Source organism: Chaetura pelagica, unplaced genomic scaffold (assembly GCF_000747805.2).
Source record: "Chaetura pelagica isolate M959 unplaced genomic scaffold, ChaPel_1.0 scaffold192, whole genome shotgun sequence".
NCBI lineage: Eukaryota > Metazoa > Chordata > Aves > Apodiformes > Apodidae > Chaetura > Chaetura pelagica.
In genome coordinates, this window is record NW_009952570.1 from 1082922 (window position 1) to 1106362 (window position 23441).

Below are 23441 nucleotides of genomic sequence, written 5' to 3' on the forward strand. Positions count from 1 at the left end.
GCTGAGGAACAGGCTACAAGGATAAAGCCAAATGGTTGAGATTCTGCCACACCAGAAACAGCAAGTTTTTAAAAATGATCAATGGAAAAATGGCTTTCTTGACATTCTAAACTGGTGCTAAACCAAACTCAAGCCTAACTGGACTGCTGGCTTCCAGAAATGGTGGATGATGGAAAAGGCACTGACAGAACTAGAGGGCTGGTTCTTGTCTTCACAGTACCAGAGTGGAGAAGAACGGGTGAATCAGAGGAGGAGGAGCTGCTGTACAGCAGGAGGAACCTAAGTGTTCCCATTTGGGAACTGAGTTTGGGATTATGGTTGAAGAAATTATCTGTGGCTGTCTCAGCAATACTAATAGAAAGATGATTTTTCCTGGGTGAAAAATTCCTGTATCAAAAGGAGCATGGCCTGCAGGTCACAGGAAGTGATCCTCCTCCTCAGCTCTCCTGAGATCCCACCTGCAATACTGTATCCAGTTCTGGACATGGAGGTCCAGAGGAGGCCACAGAGATGATCCGAGGGCTGGAGCAGCTCTGCTATGGAGCCCCATCCCTGGAAGTGCTGAAGGGCAGGTTGGATGGAGCTCTGAGCAACCTGGTCTGGTGGGAGGTGTCCCTGCCCATGCAGGGGGCTGGATCTAGATGATCCTTAAGTTCCCTTCCAGCCCAGACCACTTTATGATTCTATCAAGGAACAGAATGTCACCTCTGAATCCTTGAATAGATTCATGGATGAGTAACTTCTATACAGCTGATCAAGAGAGCTCTTCCAAACAAGCTGCATCCTCAGTCAAACTTAACTCTCCTTGTTATACTGGGTGTTACACGAGTGTTTCCAGAGAGGACAAACGTGGTGTTTGCTTTGGAGAAGTTTGAGATTCAACTATGAGGAAAAGCTGAAAGGTGACATTTCCATCATGTCTTCTGACAAGACCATGGAAGAGACATGGCAAGTCAGGGCCAAAGCACTGGGATTCCACTTGCTTCTTGGCATGATTCTTGAAAAAACCCCACAGGCGCTTTCCCCCATCTTGAGGCCAGTGTCCATGAGATGCTTTGGCTGACCTGGGGTTGGCTGGGGAGACATGAGCTGAAGATTCCCCAAGAGCCAGGTTTGCAGAAACAACCCAGAAGGTTTGTTCCTGCATACAGAGCCAGACTGAACCAGGGTGATGAATGTGTGGAGAGTGCAAAAGGTGAGGACATGGCCAGAGTTCATAAACCTCTGTCAGTGGGTACCCATGAAACAGCCAAGGCCACTGTTCATGGTGTTCAGTTGCTGGGCACCTGGCGTGGAGAACTCAGCTGGGTCTGAAGCTGATCTTTGTGCTGGCAGCCCAACTTTAGCCATTGTTGCTACCCAAGTCAGCAACAACTTCCCCAAGGTTTTTTTGTCTTGGAGTTTTTGGTCCTGTTGACTAGAGATGAGGAACTTCACAAACCCATGGCTACTGAAACAGACACCCAAGACATGGAAGGTGGCATTACTGCAAAGACTCCCTTGCCACAAGCAGCTGGTTGCACAAACTCTGGAAGGTCTTTTCACATTCTGCACAGAAGCCTTTGAGAAAGCTCATCTAAAATGGCAAATAGAGAGCAGATGGATTCTATCAGAGAATGCAGAGTGGTGGCTTGGGCTGCAGCTGCCTGCCCTGCCTGCTCACCCATGGACATTCCCAGCCAACAGACACATCTTTATTCACCCTGCACTGTGACAAGGCACACACATAGGATGTCTGCATGTGGTATATTATTTAAAGATTTTAAAAAGCTTATTTTCTTAATTTTCTTAATTCTAAAACAGACTGTGGCTTAATTTCCTAGGAATCTACATAAAAAATGCTGTGTCTGCCCAGTGCAGAGCATGACCAGAAGTGATGAAGAAGATCTATGCAGCCCCTAAGTTATGTTTCAAAAGCATGAGAATTACAACAAATTAAGTAGTGCAACACAAAGTTATATTGATGGAAAGCAAGAAAAAGTATGTAAGGTTTCTATTCTTACTTAAGGTATCCTTTTTTATGCATTTTGAAGGATAAATTTAAGCATTTTGAAGGATAAATTCTTGTCAGTAAATCCCGGGTGCCTTCAGGTTTCAGACTTGTATCTTTATTTCATTCTTTCCAGAGCTCTTTCAACATGCTATTATAAATATTTTACTAAATCCTCTCTTCCATTCTAACCATAATCCCATCTTGATTCTGCTGCCTGAATAACCATTTGGGACTACTGGAATCACCACCACCACTCATGTCAATGTACCATTTCCTGCATTTTTCATCAGCTTTCACCTGCTCATCCCTTTCATTTGTTAAGTGGACTGTTCAGACACTAGGCTTAATTTTCAGGATTGTCCCATGGTCTTTGTTTTCCAGCATCAAGGCTTTGCAGGCTTAATGGCAAGGCCGAGGGATTTTCTACATGGAGAAACAGCTCCAAATAAAGATGAAAGAGTTGCTGCTGAACTACATCTTCAGAAGAATGATTCCATGACCTGGTAAGAATGTTCTTCTGCAATTTATCATAGCATATTTCAGGTAGTCTAACTAAATCAACTTTAAGGAAACAAACCTCCTGCAGCAGATCCTCTACAGAATGGTTGAATCGATCCACAAATTCATCAATAAGTTGGCTGTGGGCTATGTCAACTCTGTTCTGGATTGTGTATTCCTCACTACAGAGTATGCTGTAGGTTTTGCTGCAGGCTTCCAGAACATCTGATTCCACATGCTTTTCCACCACAAACTTGATCTGTTTCAGTAAGGCATCCAGATGCTGTAGATCAGAAAAGAAGTTCAGGTTTCACCTTAACAGAACAATGAAGCTTGAAGAAACTCATCCAAAGTACACACCAAATCAAGGGAGAGCAGCCCAGCAGAGAGGGAACTGGGAGCACTGGTTGACAACCAATTGGACATGAGACAGCAGTGTGCCCAGGTGGCCCAGAAGGCCAATGGCATCCTGGCTTGTGTCAGGAATGGTGTGGCTAGCAGGAGCAGAGAGGTGATTCTCTCCCTGTGCTCAGCACTGGGGAGGCCTCACCTCCAGTCCTGGGTGCAGCTCTGGGCCCCTCACTGCAAGAAGGATCTTGAGGTGCTGGAGAAGGTCCAGAGGAGACAATGAGGCTGGTGAATGGACTGGGGGGAAAGTCTTACAGGGATGGGCTGAGGGAGCTGGGGGTGTTTAGTCTGGAGAACAGAGGACTCAGGGGGGACCTTCTCACTCTCTTCAACTACCTGAAAGGAGGTTGTAATCAGGTGGAGTCAGGCTCTTCTAGTGACAGGACAAGAGGAAGCTGCTCCAGGGGAGGTTTAGGTTGGATTTCAGGAAGCACTTCCTCGTGGAGAGGGTGATCAGCCATGGGAATGGACTGCCCAGGGAAGTGGTGGAGGCACCATCCCTGGAGGTTCTCCAGGAAAGGCTGGAGGTGGCACTTAGTGCCATGGTCTGGGGATGTGGTGGTGTCAGGTCACAGGCTGGACCTGAAGATCTTAAAGGTCTTTTCCAGCCTTGGTGATTCTGTGTGATCTGTGTGTGTGACTGACACTGCAAATGCAGGCTCAGTCCTGTGTGATGAGCACAGAACTCGGGTACCTGAGAGCAGCCAGACTTCTTGCCCCATGTACTCTACCTTTTCCATTCTGCCCGTGCTGTAGATTTCCAGATCAAAATACTGTGGGATTTGCAGGAGATTCGCAACCTTCTCGGCATCAGCTGAATACTAGAGCATCATTGAAACAAAACAAAACAACACTGAAGTAAAAATAAACACCTGGAGTACAGGATGAAAAAGTTGAAAGGCAGTTGTAAACACCAGGGAGAGGTTTAGTTGAAAAAATGTACCTTTGACAGCAACATAGGAAGTGCAATAATGAAATGCTCAGTCAATTTATTTCTGTCATCTATCTGAGTTTTTCTTTCTTTTGCTGTCAAGACCTGCAAGTGATCACAAACAATAAAAGTAAATACAATTCTTGCATGTAGCATTAATTATTTTTTTCTAAAGTTTGCATTACAAACAAATATCCATGCAAGTTTATTTTTAATAAATCAGAAGAGGAGGGAATAAAAAACTCAAGACATTTGGACTCAGGAGTAATTAAATGGGAGGGCCACGTGTCCTAAGATGCTGCGCCTGAAAAGGAAAACATCATCCAGCATGTTGATCCATCAACTTTTTTTAAAGGATTGAAAATCAAATATAACCCAAGTCAGGGGAAGTTTTGCTGTTGCTTCCAAGAGAACTGAGCTTTCACACACTGAACAAAGTGTTACTGTAAGATCTCAGAGAGAACTGGATTATCACTAAGAAAACCAAAACCAAAGCACACTGTAACAGTGACTTCTGCAGGCAGATTCATGGTCTCCTCTCTGAACTGGAATGTCACTCTCAGTGACACCACACATCCAACTTCAAACTGACACCAATGTCACTGACAGATTCACTGAAGCTCCTAATGCTGTCATAGCAAAATCACCTTGGAACAGTGAATAGGAGCCAATTATCAGAACAGCATGCTCCATAAAAGCTTAGATCTGGCTTCTTGCCTTCAGAAAAGGAGAAGACACTTTTGAAAACAAATAATGACAATAAAATACTCCAGTTAACTTTATGAATAGCAAAGCTGCCAGACTGCACAATAAGGGTTGCAAGCTGAAGTCAGAGAAGAAACTATTTCACAAGAATGTGAGCACATCATTAGGAATCTGCTCCCATTTAAACTCAGAACCCACCAGTGAGATGATGGGAATGTGACAAACCTCCACTGCCCAGGCAGAGATCCCTGCAGTTACCATCCCACAACTCCAGGGCTAACTGAAGAGAAGCAAAAGCTGAATGTCACACCTACACCTCCTGCAAGTGAGGAGGAACAGCTGAAGCCAACCACGTGCTGGGCTGACAGGCAGCCTGTGGGACAGCAGGAAGGGGAGTGAAGGAAAACACATTTGTAACAGGGAAAAGAACCACTTCCCCGGTAGATGGGAAGGCACTGGGAATGCTGCTGGCCAGTCAGGCTGCTGCTCCCTGTAATAATCCAGACAAGTTCTGGTGACCAAATATTGATGTTCAGTGGTGCTAGGAATTAATCCGGGTCCCCAGGATGATCTCAAGGCTCTTTTGATCTTCCTTCAGAAGGCAAAATTTATTTTACTGAACTGTTTTCATTAGCTTTGAAAAAATACAGACATTGAAAATCTAAGGCTAAGGAATTAGCTGAAGTCAACAGCACTGGTTTTTAGATCTCTTGAGACAGAAAAAATACCCAGAAAGCTAATAGTGACATTATTTGGTGCTCCAAAGAGAAAATACAAACATGATTTTTTTTGTTACATTTAAAGGGAGCTCAGTCTGCTCGAATGGTTTTACAGGTGGTGACTAAACACAGGGAAGTTGTGCTTACAGGGCAGTTTTGGTAACACAAGATAATACACAATTGTGTAAATCTCAGTAATGCTTTCACAGACTCCCCCTCACCCCTGCATTGTTTTAATAAACTAGGAATTTCTCAGAATATGCTTTATAAATTAAGCTTCACAAAGTATGTTTAAATCTATGATTTCTTGGAGCTTTTCCTGGGATGCTGGTTTTGGACACAATGTTAATTGCTTCTGGCACATAAAGATTAAGAAGTTAAGTAATTGCATTTAGTTTAGAAATAAAGAATGCTAAATCCCCCTCCAGATTTCACCTTTAGTAAGTCTGTGCCTTTCTTTAATAAGCTAGTTATGATTATTCAGAACAGAACCTAACAAAAGTACCAAATGCTCACAGGGGTTTAATTCATTTTAGTCTAAACTAAATAAGAGGGGACTGCCAAAAATCAGAGATACTCTTGGGGAGCTGAGACTCTCTTGGAACATGGATGCTGTGTTCATGGAGAGTGCAGCTGAAAGCCTGTCATGCCCCTGACTTACACTGAAAAGCCTGTAAGTGCAGCCCAGCCACAGGACTGGAATTTCACTGATCCTCTAACAGTCACTATAAAATAAGATCTACATTTCCCATGAAGGGCTGTAGCTGTGGGTACCAGTGTAAGGTAGGGGTATGAGAAAAAAAAATACAGAAAAAGTAATTTAAAATTATTTTCATGCTGCAAATTTACATTACTTGGCAATGCAAAACCCAAAATGAAACAAAACCCCATATGTCCAGAAATAGAATCTCTACTCTTCTCTTCAAAATGTGTTCACATGAAACAAGACACACCAATTATAAACATCTAATTGAAAAGTGTCAGCATGTGACATCCACAAGGAAAGGCTGAGAGACCTGGGGCTCTTCAGTCTAGAGAGGAGAAGACTGAGGGGGCATCTAATTAATGTCTATCAATACATGAGAGCATCAAGAAGGCAGGACAAGCTCTTGTCACTTGTGCCCTGGGACAGGACGAGGGGCAATGGATTCAAACTGGAGCCCAGGAAGTTCCACCTCAACATGAGGAAGAGCTTCTTTGCTGTGAGGGTGACAGAGCCCTGGGACAGGCTGCCCAGAGAGGCTGTGGAGTCTCCTTCTCTGGAGACTTTCCAGCCCTGTCTGGATGCCTTTCTGAGTGACCTGCCCTGGTTTGGGTCCTGCTCTGGCAGGGGGGTTGGACTGGATGATGTTCAGAGGTCCCTTCCAGCCCCTGACATGCAGTGATTCTGTGACAATAATTGTGATAATAATTGTAGACAATTATTTTATGTTACCACAGTCACCCCCACGGGTCAGAGCTACCTGTGTAGTCCCACTTACTCTCTTGCCAGTGCCCCTGCCCACGGGGGGATGAGCCTCAGCAGCCTGCCTGATGGTGCAGACCATCAGCTCGATCAGCGCGCTCTCCTGCCGGTCAGACATGGCTGGGGGAGACAAGAAGGAACGTCAGCTCTGGCATCTTCAAATGACAAACCCGTGAGTGCAGGTGGAAAACACAGGGACAGAGAACAACAGAGACAATGTCTTTTTGTCCTGTTTGTAAACCCAAGGCCTGCTTGCTCTTCGCATTGTCATTTATGGCAAAATTGAAAGAAATCCAGAGAAATGTGGCCTGGAACAAGGATGAGTGAAGGGGAAGGTAAGAAAGATCTACAAAATTAAAGAGGGTCACAGGGACAGAGAGTGACTGACTGTTCACTGTCACTTCCTGACAAAACATTCTCACCTCTATGAAGAATTATTTCTGCTGTTGAAGAAGTACTTCAGGACACATCTAGAAGATCAAACCCCACTAGGCTACAAAGCAACAAAGAACCAAGGGCCCTAACTTCCTAAGGAAATTCCCACAGAAACACCACAGCAGTAGCAGGGGAATACTGAAAGGTTCCTTCAGCCCCTTCCAAACTGGCATTCTGTAATTTTGAAACACAGAGATTATCTGCAGATCATGCTAGAAAGCAGTAAGAGCACATCTGCTTCTCACCCACCTAAGCCCAGGAGGTCCCTGAAGCAGGAGAATCCTGAAGGATTAGGAAGGATCCTGACTGACACTCATTGCCATTAAGGACTCTGTGCCATTGGGCTCCCTGGCTGCTTTGTGCACACAGATCCTATTATTAGCAAAAGGAGATTAGAAACTAATGGTGAAAGAATCCCCTTGTTTTTTTCCTCTTGGAAATTCATTAGGTTTTAACATTGTCTGGAAAAGCTGCATATTTAATCAGTACCCCCTGAAGTGCTTGTTTATTCAAAACTGTATTAGCTACTGAAATGTTCATGTATGCACTAGTTATCTAAACATTCAGAGAAGATGTTCTAGCCTTTAATATTAGGGAACCACAGGACAGCAAACTTCACAAGATGAAAAACAGTACAAAAATGCTGCTTGAAGCAAAGTGCATTAAAAATGGGTGTTTTTCTAAACAAACCAGAACATAAATACCTTTAGCACCACAGTGGAACATCTTTTAAAGGACTAATTAACAATACTGTGCAATACCAGGATAGTTCAGAGGTTAAAAACCTACCTTCTTCTCCTTGGACTGGCTCCTCCAAGAGCAGCTCTGTCATACATTCCCAGTCCTTCAGCAGCTCTTGAGAGCTCTCCCACAAACTGTCCACCAAATAGGCTGCATGTTCATGCAACTGGAACATCCAAAGCAACCATCAGTACAGCATCCTGGTACAAGCACCAGTTCTTCAACTTTCTCAATCATTTAGCCACAGAATGTGTGTCCTGGGCAAATACTCTTACACGAGGTTGGAAAGAAAATCTAGCTTGAAACTAACTCTGGAAAGGCTCCTTCCAACTCAATGATACAACTGCCGGACAATGGGGATTTGTTTTAGTGGAAAATGGAATAAAAAGCTTTTCCATAACACACTTTGTGAAAAATCTCTCTTAAGAGAGTTTTGACCTAGAAGCCATAAACTTACCTTTCCTCACTTTTTTACTGCAGTAGAAGAAGGAGAGTTAGTGAGACATGAGACTAAGAGAGAGTTGTAATATCCTTGTTTGGAACAGGCATTTATATATGATACATGTTGCTACCTGCTCAGAAGACAGTCATAGAAATCCTGCTGATTTCAGGGGGTACAGAATTAACAGTAACTGTAGGTGCTAAGGAAAGTTTTTATGTGACTTCACACAACTATTATAAAGTGAGAAAAAAGAATCCATAGGTCTGCTGGTTTATAAATGGATCTTCAACCACTATCCCACAGTAACAAGCACAACATGCAGTTCTGATCTGCTTGCCAGACACGGGACTGATGCCTTAACTGGAAAACATTGAAGGGTGTAAGGAAGAAGCACATTCAGCATATTTATCCTCCTGCTGTTGCTGACAGCTTTGGGCAAAATGTCCTATGTGACTCAGCCTGCTGATGCTGCCCCAGTTTCACCTGCTCCTACTCTCAGACTGCAGTGCTCACATCTCTAGGCCTATGCAGATGGAAACTCCCAATTCTCTAACTGTTCAAACTGGAGTTATATTCTGTTTGTTTCTAACAACTCTCTCGAGAACAGCAAGAGCAGAAACTGGCCCTGAGACGGCAGTGGTCCCGGGGAGCAGCAGATGGCTTCACTCTGCTGATTGTGGCTTTGGGAGCAAAGCAGAGTCTCTCTTCTACTCAGGACAGACCAGCTTAATGCTACGTGACTCCCAGTCACATGCACACACATTTAAGATGTTTTCACCAGAAAATACGTGGGCAATGGATCTAAGTTTTAAAGAAGCTGGAACTAAAAATGCATCCAGAGAGCAGGGTGAAGGCTCACACATTTAATCCATATTTAACTTGCAGGTTTATAACGAGTTTCTTCTGTACCTAAATGTTACCCTTTCTTCACAGTCTCTTGTTCAAGGCTTCATAACAATTCAAATATCTGATTGCAATACCTTTCATTCTGCTTTTTACACAAAATGTAGTGCCCTCTTTCTGTCATTTCTGACATTTCTGTCATTCCTTTTTTTTCAGTCTTCCTTCACCACCTATTTAGTACCAAATCAAATGTATAATTTTTAAACCTTTCTCCCTCTATTCTTCCCCCCTTACTCTGCTCTCATGAGACCCCACCTGGAGCCCTGTGTCCAGTTCTGGAGATCCCAGCACAAGGAGGACACGGAGCTGCTGGAGAGAGTCCAGAGGAGGCCACAGAGATGCTAAAGAGGGCTGGAGCAGCTCTGCTCTGGAGCCAGGCTGGGAGAGTTGGGGTGTTCAGCCTGGAGAAGAGAAGACTCCAGGGAGACCTCAGAGCACCTTCCAGTGCCTGAAGGGGCTCCAGGAAAGCTGGGAAGGGGCTTGGGACAAGGGCAGGGAGGGAGAGGACAAGGGGGAATGGTCTTAAACTACAGCAGAGGTGATTCAGACTGGATGTCAGGAAGCAGCTCTTCACACTGAAGGTGGTGAAGCACTGGCCCTGGTTGCCCAAAGAGGTGGTGGAGGTTTCATCCCTGGAGACATTCCAGGTCAGGCTTGAGGAGGCTCTGAGGAAGCTGATCTAGTTAAAGAGGTCCCTGTGCACTGCAGGGGGACCTTTTAAGGCCCCTTCCAACCCCACATACTCCATGATCCAGTGATTCTGTTTTCAGAGCATCCTGTACATGGTAGTTTATCTCCTCAAGTTTTCCTCCATTCCCCTGCCTTTCCACACGTAATTAGTGTACCATAACACTTCCCTGTAGCTATAAAATAGGGCCCCCCTCCTCCTGCCTGCATCCATCACACATTTCATGCCATCATAGATCCCTGCAGTCTCCATCCTCCAACATTTTCAAGCTGCAACCACATAAAGCCCTGAACAACCTCATCTAATCCCACAGCGAACTCTGCTTTGAGCTCATGACCCTCAGGTCCTTCCCACTTTCCTTATTCTATGGCTCTAATCATCCTTGAGTCAGTATGTGAGTTTTGTTCCTTGCTGGTTCAAATTATTTCACTCCATAGAGTTAACTCCAGAGGTACAGTCCTTCCATTATTATCTTAAGATAAGAACAAGTTACATTTCTATGTAGGAAGGACCCCTGGTAGCCGCCAGGCTACCAGCAGCACAGAACTAGGTAGAGTGGGGACATGCAAGAGCAAAATAAACCATGAAGAAGATTTAGGGTTGTATTTGCATGATGGACAAGGATGAAAAAAAAAGAAAAGAAAGACAACTTGTTACTGTACATTGATAAATCACTACTTAACTTCCAGGTTTTATTAAACACGTAAAGGTTAAAAAATTATTTTTTTACCTCACTTTCAAGAAAGAAAAGAACCAACATTCTAATAAGGTTTCCATTTGGACTATTTCGCCCCCTCCTCTTTGCTAGAGCCTCTTCAGCTTGGGGATCATGTCTGCTGAACAGTCTAAAAATAAGCAAAAGGAGCTATCATATTTATCAAAACAAATCTCATTTCTGCAACAATATGATGAGCATTCATTCTTGAGTTGGTAGATTTGTTCCTAAACCACAGTGAAAGTACCTCCAGCTACCTCCTTCAAGGGAAAGGGGGCATGACCTCTGAAGGTGAATTCATTTCTTCAGGCAGAGTGTCTCCAAGTTCACAGGGCTGGAAGAATTTCTTTCCAAAACATATTTATACAGAAAGATTTCACACAGTTTTGACATATGTGCATATGTATAGTTTTGCATTTCAATTTGTTGCAGCAGCACTCACCCCACTGGTGCCTTAAGAACTGAGGTGTCTCTGCACTGTGGTCACACTGCCTGGGACATGGTATAACAATCCTGGCATCCCATTAAACCACCAACCCCCAGCACCAGCAGCATGAAGGACAAACCAAACTACCAGGCAGTTGTTTGACTTTCTTTTATTCCAGGTAACTGATACATTCTGCCCTGAGTTCCCTGACATGCCTCGCTCCCAGCTACTCTCAATGCTGGAATTTGCTGGCTTAAAGAGACCTCAGCTGTGCCTACAGCCCCAGTCACAGCAATCACTGCTTTACTTTGAGGAGTCTGAAAGCTGCTCCTTACTTTTACAGGGAAAGCAGTCCCAAAGCACACCAGGAATCTGAAGCTGTTGTGATGTCACTGTAACTCACTGAAAAGGGCTGGTTACACACAAACACTATTTTCAGGCATCACTTCTTCCCCCTGCTTATCTAACAGATAAGAAACAAGCACCACGACAGGGGCTGAAATATCTTAAAGATGCACCTCAGGCTGAGCCAGTGACCCTCTCTATTATTTGCTTTCCTTTGCTAACTACAGAAAGTCTAATGACTACCTTACACATAGAAAGTGATGTCTTAAATGTATAAAATCAGGTGAGACTAAATCCCACCTCCAATGCCTCAAACACAGGGAGCACGAGCTCTTCTGTCTTAGCAGAAGCCAAGAGAACACCTGTGTGAGGAGTGGGACCATCCTCTCCCAGTGCTCCTCACCTTGAGAGACATTGTGGTGAAGGAAAGTGAGGATCAAGTTTCGTCTTTACACTGAACACATTGAGGTGGAGATATGTCTTCATTTACCTTTGAGGCACTTCTTAAAATTCTTTTGTCCAGTGGTGATTAACAAAGGAATTTCAGGATCCATTTTAAAAAAAGGAACATAAATCTTTTCTGTAACTTGTAGTATGTCTTGTAGGAAACTAAATGTAACTGAATTTTGGAAATAGATTCCTTGAAACGGATGATGCCTGATCACAAAGATGGAATTCCAGAAAGCCACCAATGGAAGCTGACAATTATAAAGTGGCCTTCTACACCCCTAACAAAACATGGACAATGAGAACACTGGCAAAAGAAAGCTGATGGTTTTATGTGATTTTCTTTCTGTTATATATCTCGGCATGAAAAATCACATCACCTGGATTCTGATACCGTCTGTAAATATATTACAGAACTCTCAGTATCATGAGGGGAAAAAAAAATCCTGCTATAAGACTTTTAGCTGCAAACACTAAACTAGCAAAGGAACTCCTTGCTAGTGCTCCTTGGCACCGTCCTGGCCATGGATTCACCTCCATGGAAAAGCCAGCTCAGTTCCTTTGGCATAGTAAGTACATGGCAGATGTAAGCACAGTGTCATGGATGTAACCATGGTGGAATGGATTCTCAGGGGAAGTCCCTGAGTTTAGAAACACATTTCTTAACTATTCCTACATCAAAACCTCTCAAATTCATGATTTTGAAATAAAATGGTTTAATACTTTGTAAAGAGGCTGACTGCCAGTCAGAACATCTAAGTCAGGGATGTACAGGCCCTATTATATTACCACTGCAGTAATTCAGCAAGAGCTGCAGGATTTAAACCACCTTCAGAGGTTTATGAAGCCTTTGCACATTTAGCCATTGAGGAACAGGAAAAGTTACCTGAATTCTGGAGCAGGAAAAGCATAAGTTCAGTTTCTCTGAGTCTTTAGGTCTTGAATTGAAACAAGAGGTTAGTTCTCTGCTTTACATTAAATACCTGATTGGCTAAAATGGGGTATTTCACTCTATTTCTTCTTTGCCTTTTGACCTTATCTCTACTAAGAAGCATTCACAAATCTGGTCTTATTCCAGGGCAACAGATAACTTACTTTTTGTGAAGGAATTCTCCAGCTGCCACTGCCACAGGACGGTGAGCTGAGTACACCAAGTGATAAACATTCTCACAGTCCTCATTGGAAAGAGCTTCTTCACTTCCACTGCAAGAGTCAGCAAGAAACACCAGAACTAGAACAAATGCTTTATTTCAATCCCCTCATCTCCCATTAAAAAAGTCATCACTGCTTACAAACCTTGCCCTGCTTAATTACTTAGACTATCCCACTAACTACAATGTGAACACCACAAGGTGCCAAACACTCAGTATCAAACATTAAAAACCTAGAATGTTCAAGAGAAAGATGTCATGGTTTGCTTAAACTTATTTCTATACCAATGCCTGTTTGCTTTTAAAGCTTTTAATTTTTAAAGTGTTCAGATCTGGGAGTGAGAACACCTGTGCCTATTCCATTCTCAGCAGTTAAGTCTTTTCAGGTGCTCTTCATGTCCAGGTGCTCATGAGCACTGTGGAGCAGGAGGTGCCCCTGCTGGCCTGGGAAGTAGGGAGGAAAATTCCCAACGCCAGGTGCTGAAAGGTCCAGGTTGGGAGAACAAACCTTCCTGAGCAGTGGGAGAAAGAACAGAAATGTTCTGGATATGGGCAGCAGAAAACTAAACCAGAGTATGGCACAAAGTGGGTACCAAGACCTAGCCCTGTGCCTCCAGCATCAAACCAGGCCAGGATTGAATCAGGGAATGCAGTGAGAGCTACAAGCATCTGACACAATACACTGTACACCACTTTTCTAGCAGTTCTGGTGCTGACCAGATACAGACTTCATTTTCAACATGAAGGAACCCAATCTGATCATACCCTGCTGAGCTGGATGAGAGATTATGAAAAGTTTATTTTCTATAATGATTTATTGACAAGAAAAAACACCTTTTATCCTTGTCTTAGGTAAATGACATAGCTGGGGCTTCTGCAGTTTCTGAGCTCGAGGCAGATTTTGTGTGAGTTTTCTGAAACTCAGAGAAAACTCCATTTTTCAGCAGTATTCTTCAAGTATTTTTCAAGCCACGAATGTTTCATCAACAAGACCAAAATATCACCACTGTCACACACAGAAATATTCCTCCCCTCCTTTTCTAGTCAGTATTCATCAGGAAAAAAATTATGTATCAGGATTCTACATCATTTGGCTTCATATACAAACAATTTTTAATTGGTCATTCCGTATCATGGTTGCTGTTGACAACTTCTTGCAGCTCCTACCTGCCAGCATATTGCTCTGTGCTGTTGAATGTGACCCATATTCTTCTGGTGCTAAATGCTTTTAATGATGTTTTCATGATGCAACCAAAGACAAAACAGGACAGAAAAAAAAAAAAAAAGGTGCACTGGATAATTTTTCACCTAAGATATGACTGTGTTCCCAAATATTGCTAATAATGTAGGGAATACCTGTGTTCTACATCTCATTTCTGATTACATTTGTTAGAAGGGCCATGAGGATGATCAGAAGACTGGAGGCCCTGCCTTATGAGGAGAGGCTGAGAGAGCTGGGTTTGTTCAGCCTGGAGAAGAGAAGGCTCAGGGGACATCTTATCACCATGTACCACCACATAAAGGGTGGCTACCAAGAACATGGAGACTCCCTATTTAACAAGGAGTCCCATGGAAAAGACAAGGGGTGAGGGGCACAAGTTGCTCCTGGGGAGATTCTGATTGGACACAAGAGGTAAATTTTTCACCATGAGAACAGTCAGATGTTGGAACAATCTCCCAAGGGAAGGGGTGGATTCCCCTTCATTGGACAGTTTTAAGACAGCTTGGCAGGGGTGCTAGGCCACCTCATTTCAACTATATTATTACCTATAAAGCTTGGATCAGATGATCCTTGAGGTCCCTTCCAACCTGGCATTCTATGATATTTGCTTTAAAAAATATAACAGGAGATAGAATTTTTCTTTTCTTCCTAATATTGTAAGTCAAATATCTGTAAAGCAGAGTGACCCATAAATTAAAAAAAGGAGCTCAGCCTTCTTTATGAAGAGGAAAAGCCAGTCTCATCATCCATCCAAATTCTGTGTGTCCAAAAATGCTGTTCAAAGCAGAAGCAGAAGGTATCAAGTATGAGGCAGAAATTCTATGCACTTGTTTCAGATTTTCTTCACCTGAGGTTTGATTGAATACATATGAAAAGCTGAGCAGTGCTCCTGCGCCTCCAGGGCTGCTGTGCCAGGCTGGCTCACACCAGCACGGGGGATGATGCATGTGGAACAGGCTGCCCAGGGAAGTGGTGGAGTCACCATCCCTGGATGTGTTTGAAAGTCATGTAGATGTGGTGCTGAGGGACATAGGTTAGCAGTAGACTTGGTGGAGCTGGACTAATGGTTGGACCTGATAATCTTGAAGGTCTTTTCCAACCTAAATGATTCCATGATCTCCGGGCTGGAGCTTTGCCTTGGGGAAGCGACTGCACCTCTGTAAGGAAATGTCTCTCCTGCACAGCCAAGTGTTTGAAACTGCAAGCTCTTCCCCAGAGCCCAAAGGCCAGGTCAGCTCCCAGCTGTTGTGTCCTGTTGTGCCAGGCAATCTCATCTCCTCACACTGCTCTATGCCCAGTTACCACTGGAGTCATCCCAGCAAACGTGACTCACAGACACTTGTTTTGGGGAGGACAGTCGTTTTGCCCTTGGGAAGAGGCTAAGCCCCCTTGACATTCTTCCACAGCAATGGGTGCACTAATAGTCCCAACACATCAACACATTTTTATACTTTGCCAGCTGTACTTCCATGAGGCAGAAGATCTTATTTTAGCTTTATGACCCTATTATTACATACTCAGTTCAACTTCATACTAAGTGTAAAATAACAGATTCACGTCATGACACAAGCAGAGAAAGCAGGACAGTTAAATACTGTTTAATTTTTTGTACTAACTGTACAGTTAAATAAACGCTAAGGTTACCTTCAGAGTCAGTTCTGGAAAATACTCACTGCAGTATTAGTGTGACTAATCGAATGGCTTCCACAGCAACGTCGTATTCCTTGTCCAGTGTCATGGATACAATGCGATCCTGGAAGGGAATTTCATTACAGTGACAAAACAGAAACACACCAACAGCTCTTGGGTGAAGAATCCTATGGATTACAGAAGAAACACTCTTGGGGGCAAGATCTTTCAACTAGACACAGACAAGCTCTTTATTATCACCCAACCATTGAATGTACACCCAAACATGGAACGACAGGCAAACAGGCAGGGATGAGGGAGGGCTCAACCAACAGTCCTCGCCCAAGCCTATGTCTCAGGAAACAAACAGGCAGGCTTGAGAGTTGAAGCCTGCTCCTATTTAACAGTTCCTTCCTGAAAAGGGATGTGCTTGGGGTGGATGACAGCTGAAAAATTGCCCTGCTTCATCCTCCTGGAAAGCAAGTAATTTCAGAGCTACGAATGCTGCGTATTTGGAAATTCTGTGAAGAAAATCACAACTGTACACAGCTGCTGCCTACACAGCTGTGGCAACCTAAGGTTTGAAGCTCATCTCAAGAATGACACTACAGACCTTCTGCAGAAGGTGGAAAATTTCATGCTTGGACTTCATACTTTCCTGTGATTTTTCTAGTAGAGACAAGCACAGCTCTTTCTCATCAAATCTAATGGGTTCATCTCTTGTAAGGACCCTGTAGTTATTAGCAGCCTCCTAAGGGTTTCATTCTCTTCTGTTTCAGTTTGCTTACTGGCAACCACAAATAGATGTGATGAGTGTATGTGTGTCTGTGTCTGGGGAGAATTTCTACCCATCCATAAAAGTGCAGTATGTCCTGATGTTCTCTGCCTGACTAGTCCAAGTTAATGAAAAGAGATTGGGTCATCTGAAAGGAAAATCTGATTTCTGTGTCCTGACATGCTTCAGGGTGGACTAGATTCTATAGGACATTTTGGGAAAGAAGTGTAGTCAGGGACTGGAAAAGAAACAAGGGAAGTGTTAGAAGTTAACAGTGAAAGTTACCAAGAACAAATCAGGACAAAATAAAGGTGTTCACCTCTTTCCTCTCCTACTCTGGGCATTTAAAGGCTGATGGTGAATATCAAGCAACTGAGGCTTATTTCAATACTGAAATTCAAGATCAGTATTTAAGAATGCATTGTGGCTATTCCAATGGTACCTCTCTACAAAACCAGGTCTTTGTGTCACTTAGGACTGACTGAAGCTCTATCAATCAGCATTAAGTTCCTGGGAAATCAGATACATTTAACTCTTCTATCTAGACAGTTTTAGAGACTGTGAGAAGTCCATGAAGAGTCTCAAGCAATGAAGTAACTTCCCAGACAGGAAATTCTGTGTATGGATAAGACAAAAAAAAATACGCTGTCAGTTTTTCCTAGCCAAGCAACAACAACTAATATCATAATCAAGAGGAAGAACAGCCAAAGATACTGATTTCAGTGGATTATCATATAGTCACTCCAAGCCTATTTTCAACTCCAGGATATCAAGAGGAGAGAAATAATCACACAGAAAGGAGAGAGCACACAAGCATAAACTCCTCCTACACCTCTGCAAAAAGCCTGCAAGGGAAGGGATCTTCTCTCCTGCCTACAGAGCAAGAGGCATTCTGAATTTGGAGTCCTTTGGGAGTTAGAAACTGATGTGACAATGTTTTCCCCTCCAAAAAGACTGTTCTCTCCTCTGATTGTCTCCCAGAAACATCACGCTTAAAGTAAATTGTGTGGATGTCAGTTCTTGTTTTCTGCCCTAGTGCCAATATCTCTGGGTGATGGCACCTGCCAGCCAGGCACCAAGATCCTTGGAAATGAGACCTGAAGGCCTGATGCATCATCTTCTCTCTGATGGATAATTTCTTTTCCAGAGGACAAAGTTTATTTCCTAGTGTGTCACCTACTCCTAGAGGCGCCTTGGGGAAGGGACCTTAGCAGATCCTTGTCACAGCTACCTGGAAGGTGGTGAAGTATCAACAGCCCAGAACAAGTCACTCTGGACCAAATTAATTTATACTTTAAACAGTTAGAAGATGTCTAGAGAGATTTCTCATAACAGTTTGAATGGACTGAGCTGAATGCCAGCTGACCTGTGAAGGTTGATTCAAGTCTGATGGGGAAATATAAACAAGCAGAGATGTGACTGAGAATTCAGATCATTTAGGCATTTAGGTCTATTTTTCAGGGGTGGTGGTAGAGCTTGTGGTGACAAGACATTCAAGTAATGGATGACAGATCCTAAGAGCATTAATTTGAATCTTGGCTCCATGCTGGTGCCAAGGCCACATCCCCCTCAGCACAGCTGTAAATCCACATGCAGGCATCTGGGCACTGCCAGCTTTTTGTTCTCTGCATGTGGCTGGAAGTGGAGACTGATAAATCATCACGTTAAGCATCTCTATTCTCCAGGCTCACAGAGACTTGGAACTCACTTTTTCTCTGATTTACTTTGTAACAATACAGATTTCTGTAGTAGAAGCAGCTTTAGTGGCACAGAAGACAGATGAGGATTCCTAACAGGGTTCCCTTTCCTCTGAATCCTTTTGACAGAAAGGAAAGTTCTTTGTGCCATTCTAAACCAAGCAGCAATGCACAGGCTAACCTGACTGCTAACAAATAAAACTGTCTGTACTGTGAACAAACTTAGAGGTTTCATGCCCTGTATTTTGGAAGGACATTGCTCAGTAACTGTTTCTCAAATGCCTCCAATTGTCTAGAAAAGCTTTGCTGGTGGATGGGACAGGTTCAGACCCAAAGCAGCATCTTCTCTTACACATCACAGGAGGCTAAGAGAGAAGCACCCAGTGCAATTCTAGTGAAGAGAAGCAGATACAGGGACCATGAGAGTCTTAGTGGCCTATTAAAAAAACCAACTTGAATTACAGCAGAAGCAGATAAGAACAGGTCAGTAAGTGTGCACCAATGGAACAAGAAAAGCAGCAGAGTTGGATGGTTCATTTTTCTGGAGCCTTAACTAGTATTTCTGGTTGTCCTGAGATGTAAAGCAAACTCAACTTGTGGAGGCATTACAGAGTAGTCTGAGGCCTGAACCTGTGCCAGGGACTCTGCTATGAGGGGAAAGTTTGTCTCTTCTGCAACAGGCCCAGGAAATGATTTTATAAAGTAAGAAGAATATAGGCCTGCAGTGATCTCACAGAAAAAGTCTAGTTTCATCTCTTACTTCGAAGTACCTAGTTAATTCCTGATACATGCATTTAATCTGCCCTTAAAAAAATCTCAATTAGAGAGATTATTAATAAAGAGCCTGTTCTATTACAGAACTGTAATTTTGGGCAAAAAGCCTTTCTTAACATCTAGACTTTATCTGCAGTTTAAGCTTCATTTTTCTCCTTCTTCAGTGAATGTGGTAAAAGGCTGATTACCATTCTGTTTTTATGGCTAGTTTCCATACAGCAAAGCTTCCCATTATTTTGTGTTTTCCCAGATCAAACTGGAGGAGTTAATACTAACTGCAATGGCAGATAAAGCCAGTGAAGCAGGATAAAATCTACAGTGAGAAGTTTTTAAGTTTCATGCACAGTAGTTATTGACAAGTGTTTACACCTCCCCTTTTTCTGTAAACAGAATTTTTCATCAGTGTTACAATAATGATTTAAATGAAAATAAATTAAATCAGACTTTCCTTAGGGAGTAGCCTTTACCACAGTTCTGTGTCCTGCAGAACACAAAAGCCATGGCAAGAGGTGCCAGCCAACGTGGTGACAGGGTCTGAAAACTTTCTTCACAGAGCCTCCAACCAGCAGCAGTGGCAGCTCTGCTGCACTCATGTCTCCAGACACTTCACTTGTGAAATAAAGCAGTCGTGCCTCCAAGTGCTTTAACAGCCACATTCTCATCAAGATATTAAGCAAAAAGCCAGTGTGTCTGTGTTAGTAAAAAAAAAACCCATTGAATATCCCTCCAGCACTTGTCTTCTGAACAGGAGAGTCATGCTCAGGGGTCTGTCTCAAAGCACAGTGCAAACTCTTCTGCAACACTGTGTAGGATGCTGTGCTGGAGATGGAAGTATCTCTCCCTCCAAACACAAGCACCTACTGTCTTACAATCTTTTGTTACAGGCTGTTACTTTCCAATGTATTTTAGATTGTGTGAGCCACCCAGAAGCCTTCCTTAAAATTCAATAAATCTAGAATTAAGTAAGTGCAAGCAGACTGAATAACAACAATATACAAACTACTTAGAACACAAACAGATAAACAATCATCCTGGCTGAACCTGACAGGTCTTACAAGATAAAACACTTCAAAATGAATTTGGCTTAACCTCAGCATTCAGTAATACAGTTTTACTACTACAAGTAGTAAAGTTACAAGCCTTGTCAGAAACAAATGAGTTTATTTTTGCATTTCATATACATGACTCAAAGACTGCAACAGGATAAGACAGTTGATACTTTTATTTTCTGTACTCCTTCCAAAAATTGTATTTCTTCTTACCTTGAATCTATTAGTGAACAGCTCCAGTTTTGGAAATAACTCCCTGTTGGTATACAGACTCTGAAGAGCTTTCAAACACTTCAACCTCACTTCACCTTGCTAAAGAAAACACACTAAGATTAGCTGATATAATATACTAATCAAACACACATGAATATTAAATAATATCATATTGTAATTTGTTTAAAGCACATTTAAAATTTTATGCAAACGAGTTACCAAAGCCAATTTGCAATTCAGCTCAAAACCACAAACCACATGCAGCTGCCTCCAAACAATGTTACATTTTCTCCCTATTTGCATATATAAAGAATTGAATGTGCCATCAGTTCAATGTCTGCTACTGTTTCCCTTTCAACTAGCAAAACAAAAAGATGAAGAATATAGAAAGTAATTTCAAAATAAAGCTGTATGATCTCAGGGTGGTTGGTGCAAAGCCAGTGCAGGTATTTCTCTTCAGGAAGGAGAGGACAGGTAACTGGTACCTGCTACCTGCAGGCTACAACCAACACCCAAGCATTCCAAACACCTGAGCATGGGCTGCCAGCAGCCCCCTCCAGCAACCCACCCAGCTCCTTTTCCCAGGGACAGAAGGAATAAACACTGGATTAATGATTCTGAAGCCTTCTGCAGCCCACCTCTCCCCACAGGGCAGGCCCAGGCTGAGGATGGTGCCCAGGACCAAGGCACCCACCAGCCTGGGAGCCCCCGGGAAGGGCAGCAGCTCATTCTCAGCTGCTCCTTGGATGGGGGTTGCTTTGCTCTGGGGGCTGCAGGCAGGAAACCTGGGTGTCACCAGACTGGGCCTATGGATCAAGGTTTGTCACTTGGAGGAACATGGGGGATCCCACACACACACCCTCTGGGGGCTGCAGGGGCACAACTGCTCAGCTCCATAGTCTGGGCAAACCAGGGAGACTTGTTGATGAGGATCTGCAGATAGCAAGTGGTTACCAACACAAATGTGCCCAGATGTAACCTATGGAGTTCACTGCAGTGTTAACTTAGATTTATGTGAGCACATTCCTCAGTCTTAAGGCCCAAAACTGCTCAAGAACTAACACAACTTACGGAACTTCAGTGAAACCCCAAACCCAGAGGACTTTCTACCCCATCACCAAGTCTGTATTTTAAAAAGTGCTCGAGCTACAAACTGAAAGACTGACATAAAAAAAGAAGCTAAAAATCCTGATTTTTAAGTCTTTTTCGTCCTTGTCACCTGTTTCAAGAATGGAAATAGAAGATAAAAGAAGAACAGAAGTTGAAAGGAGGATTTTCAAAAGAACTTTTCCTTGAAGAACTGTTTTTCCTGAGAAATCATCTCTCTGGATCTGTGAGGAGTCTCTGAGCACTCACATTCTCTGCCAGGGAACCTTCTTATTACCACTGCAGGGAGAGTCAATGAGGTGAAAGTTGTATTTGAAGGATCTATCATAAGATTTTTCAAGATACACAGAAGAAATTTTTGAAGATGAAGTTTATGTAGATGTGATCAACTGCTAAGTAAGCACAGAGTGGCACCTACGTGTAAACCTCCTACTGCCCTGGCTTACGTAGCCACTGAGGATCAAGATCAGCTCTGGCATGGGATCAACTCCATGGGGTAACAGGGAGGGAGCAGCTGGAGTTCCAGCTCCACTGGAGACTGTTCTGCCTGGGAGCAAAGGCTGGGTATCCAGCCAGGGCTGTGGGCTCACAATGCACATCTCAGCATTGGCTGGTACAGAAAAACTATCCGTGCCAACAGCAATGAGGCTGGAGACCTGTGAGGGTCCCCATGGAGCCCTTGTGGCCCTCACCAAACACCTTGAACCCGTGGTCCCAGAGTTAAGTTCAGGTCTGACAGTGAGGGTCTCTGGAAGCCTTTAGCAAGCAAACCAGGCGAGGCTGATGGGAAGCGCAGCAGGAGCAGCAGGTCCTGCCCAGGTGCCCTGAGCCAGGCTGTGCCCTCCTGCCTCTCACCAGCTCCAAGGAGAACACAAGTGACTGCAGGAGCAGCTGAGGAAGGGAGAAAGGTTGTGTCACACCTGGCCCCTCTAGCTGAGGGCAAAGGCCCAGGGGACACAGAGGTAACCCCTGGAAAACCCTGCTGTGCTTGGCAGACAAATGACAGCAGCACTTCTCTGACAGCAAAAAGGTCTGTTTTTCAACATGCTGCTCAAGGATGGAATTCATCTCTTTGGAGAGGGAAGAGCCCCTGCATGTCAGCTTGCTAATCCTGTTAAGAAGGTTTTAAAAGAGAGTCAGTAAAGATTAGTGACAGGAACCCACAGGGGAGCATAAACCACAGTGACCTAAGACCAGCAGAAGTGAAGGTGAACATGGACAGACTCCAGTCTGGAATGGAGGAGCAGAAATGGGCTACAGACAATCAACATACCAGACTCAAGATGGTTCTTGAGAATCATCCAAGTAACAAGAGCTTATAACACCACAAACACTTTTTTGGGGAAAGAAACACAGCAGAAATTTCCTATCTAGCAAGGAAGCAAGTGGGTAGGAATGCTGAAACTAGGATAGTTCCCAAGAAACTTATGCCAGGGTAAGAGTTGCAAACAGTGATGCAGAGCAATGACAGGAGGAGAATTTCTAAAGTAAGAGAGAAACTTATTTAACTAATGAATTAACTAGGAGGTCAAGCACAAGAGGAATACAAAAGCCAGAAGGAAGATGAAATAAAAAGGGCACAGTGCAGAACGGACACAAGAGGTAATGAAAACTTCCAGTAAGCATCTCTGTGCAGAGATTTGCTTTCACAACAGAGTTTGCTTTCAAGGAAGAGGGAAAAAGTAATTGTCACTTTTTATGTGCGTGTTGGGTAGGAAAAGATGTAATAAATTAAAACTACAACACAGACTATTTAGCTTGCACAAGGAAGAGCTTTTTAGTGGCAAACACAGTGAAGCACTCAGAGCCCTCCAGAAAGCTCTGGAATAACCACCACTAGAGTCAATTCAGCCAGTGAGAACCACTCCAGTCATACAGTGAACTCTACCTTGAGCAGGAAAGGAATAAGCACAAATATTCCCAAGACTGGTTTTCAGCCAGATTTTCTGCAATTCTGAAGCT

The 23441-nt window shown here is 43.4% G+C and overlaps 1 protein-coding gene across 2 annotated transcripts in view; it reads right to left on the reverse strand.

Moving 5' to 3' along the window:
* The window catches only part of STAG1 (stromal antigen 1), a 137820-nt gene that overhangs the window by 43181 nt on the left and 71198 nt on the right, over positions 1-23441 (reverse strand). For both annotated transcript variants that reach the window (XM_009993502.1, XM_009993501.1), the window contains exons 10-18: positions 20373-20471; positions 15909-15988; positions 12958-13065; positions 10659-10773; positions 7944-8061; positions 6736-6839; positions 3843-3935; positions 3631-3720; positions 2571-2774 (exon numbers count right to left, since the gene is read on the reverse strand). In XM_009993502.1, the coding sequence (XP_009991804.1) occupies positions 2571-2774; positions 3631-3720; positions 3843-3935; positions 6736-6839; positions 7944-8061; positions 10659-10773; positions 12958-13065; positions 15909-15988; positions 20373-20471 (1011 nt within the window). The remainder of the gene's footprint in view (positions 1-2570; positions 2775-3630; positions 3721-3842; positions 3936-6735; positions 6840-7943; positions 8062-10658; positions 10774-12957; positions 13066-15908; positions 15989-20372; positions 20472-23441) is intronic.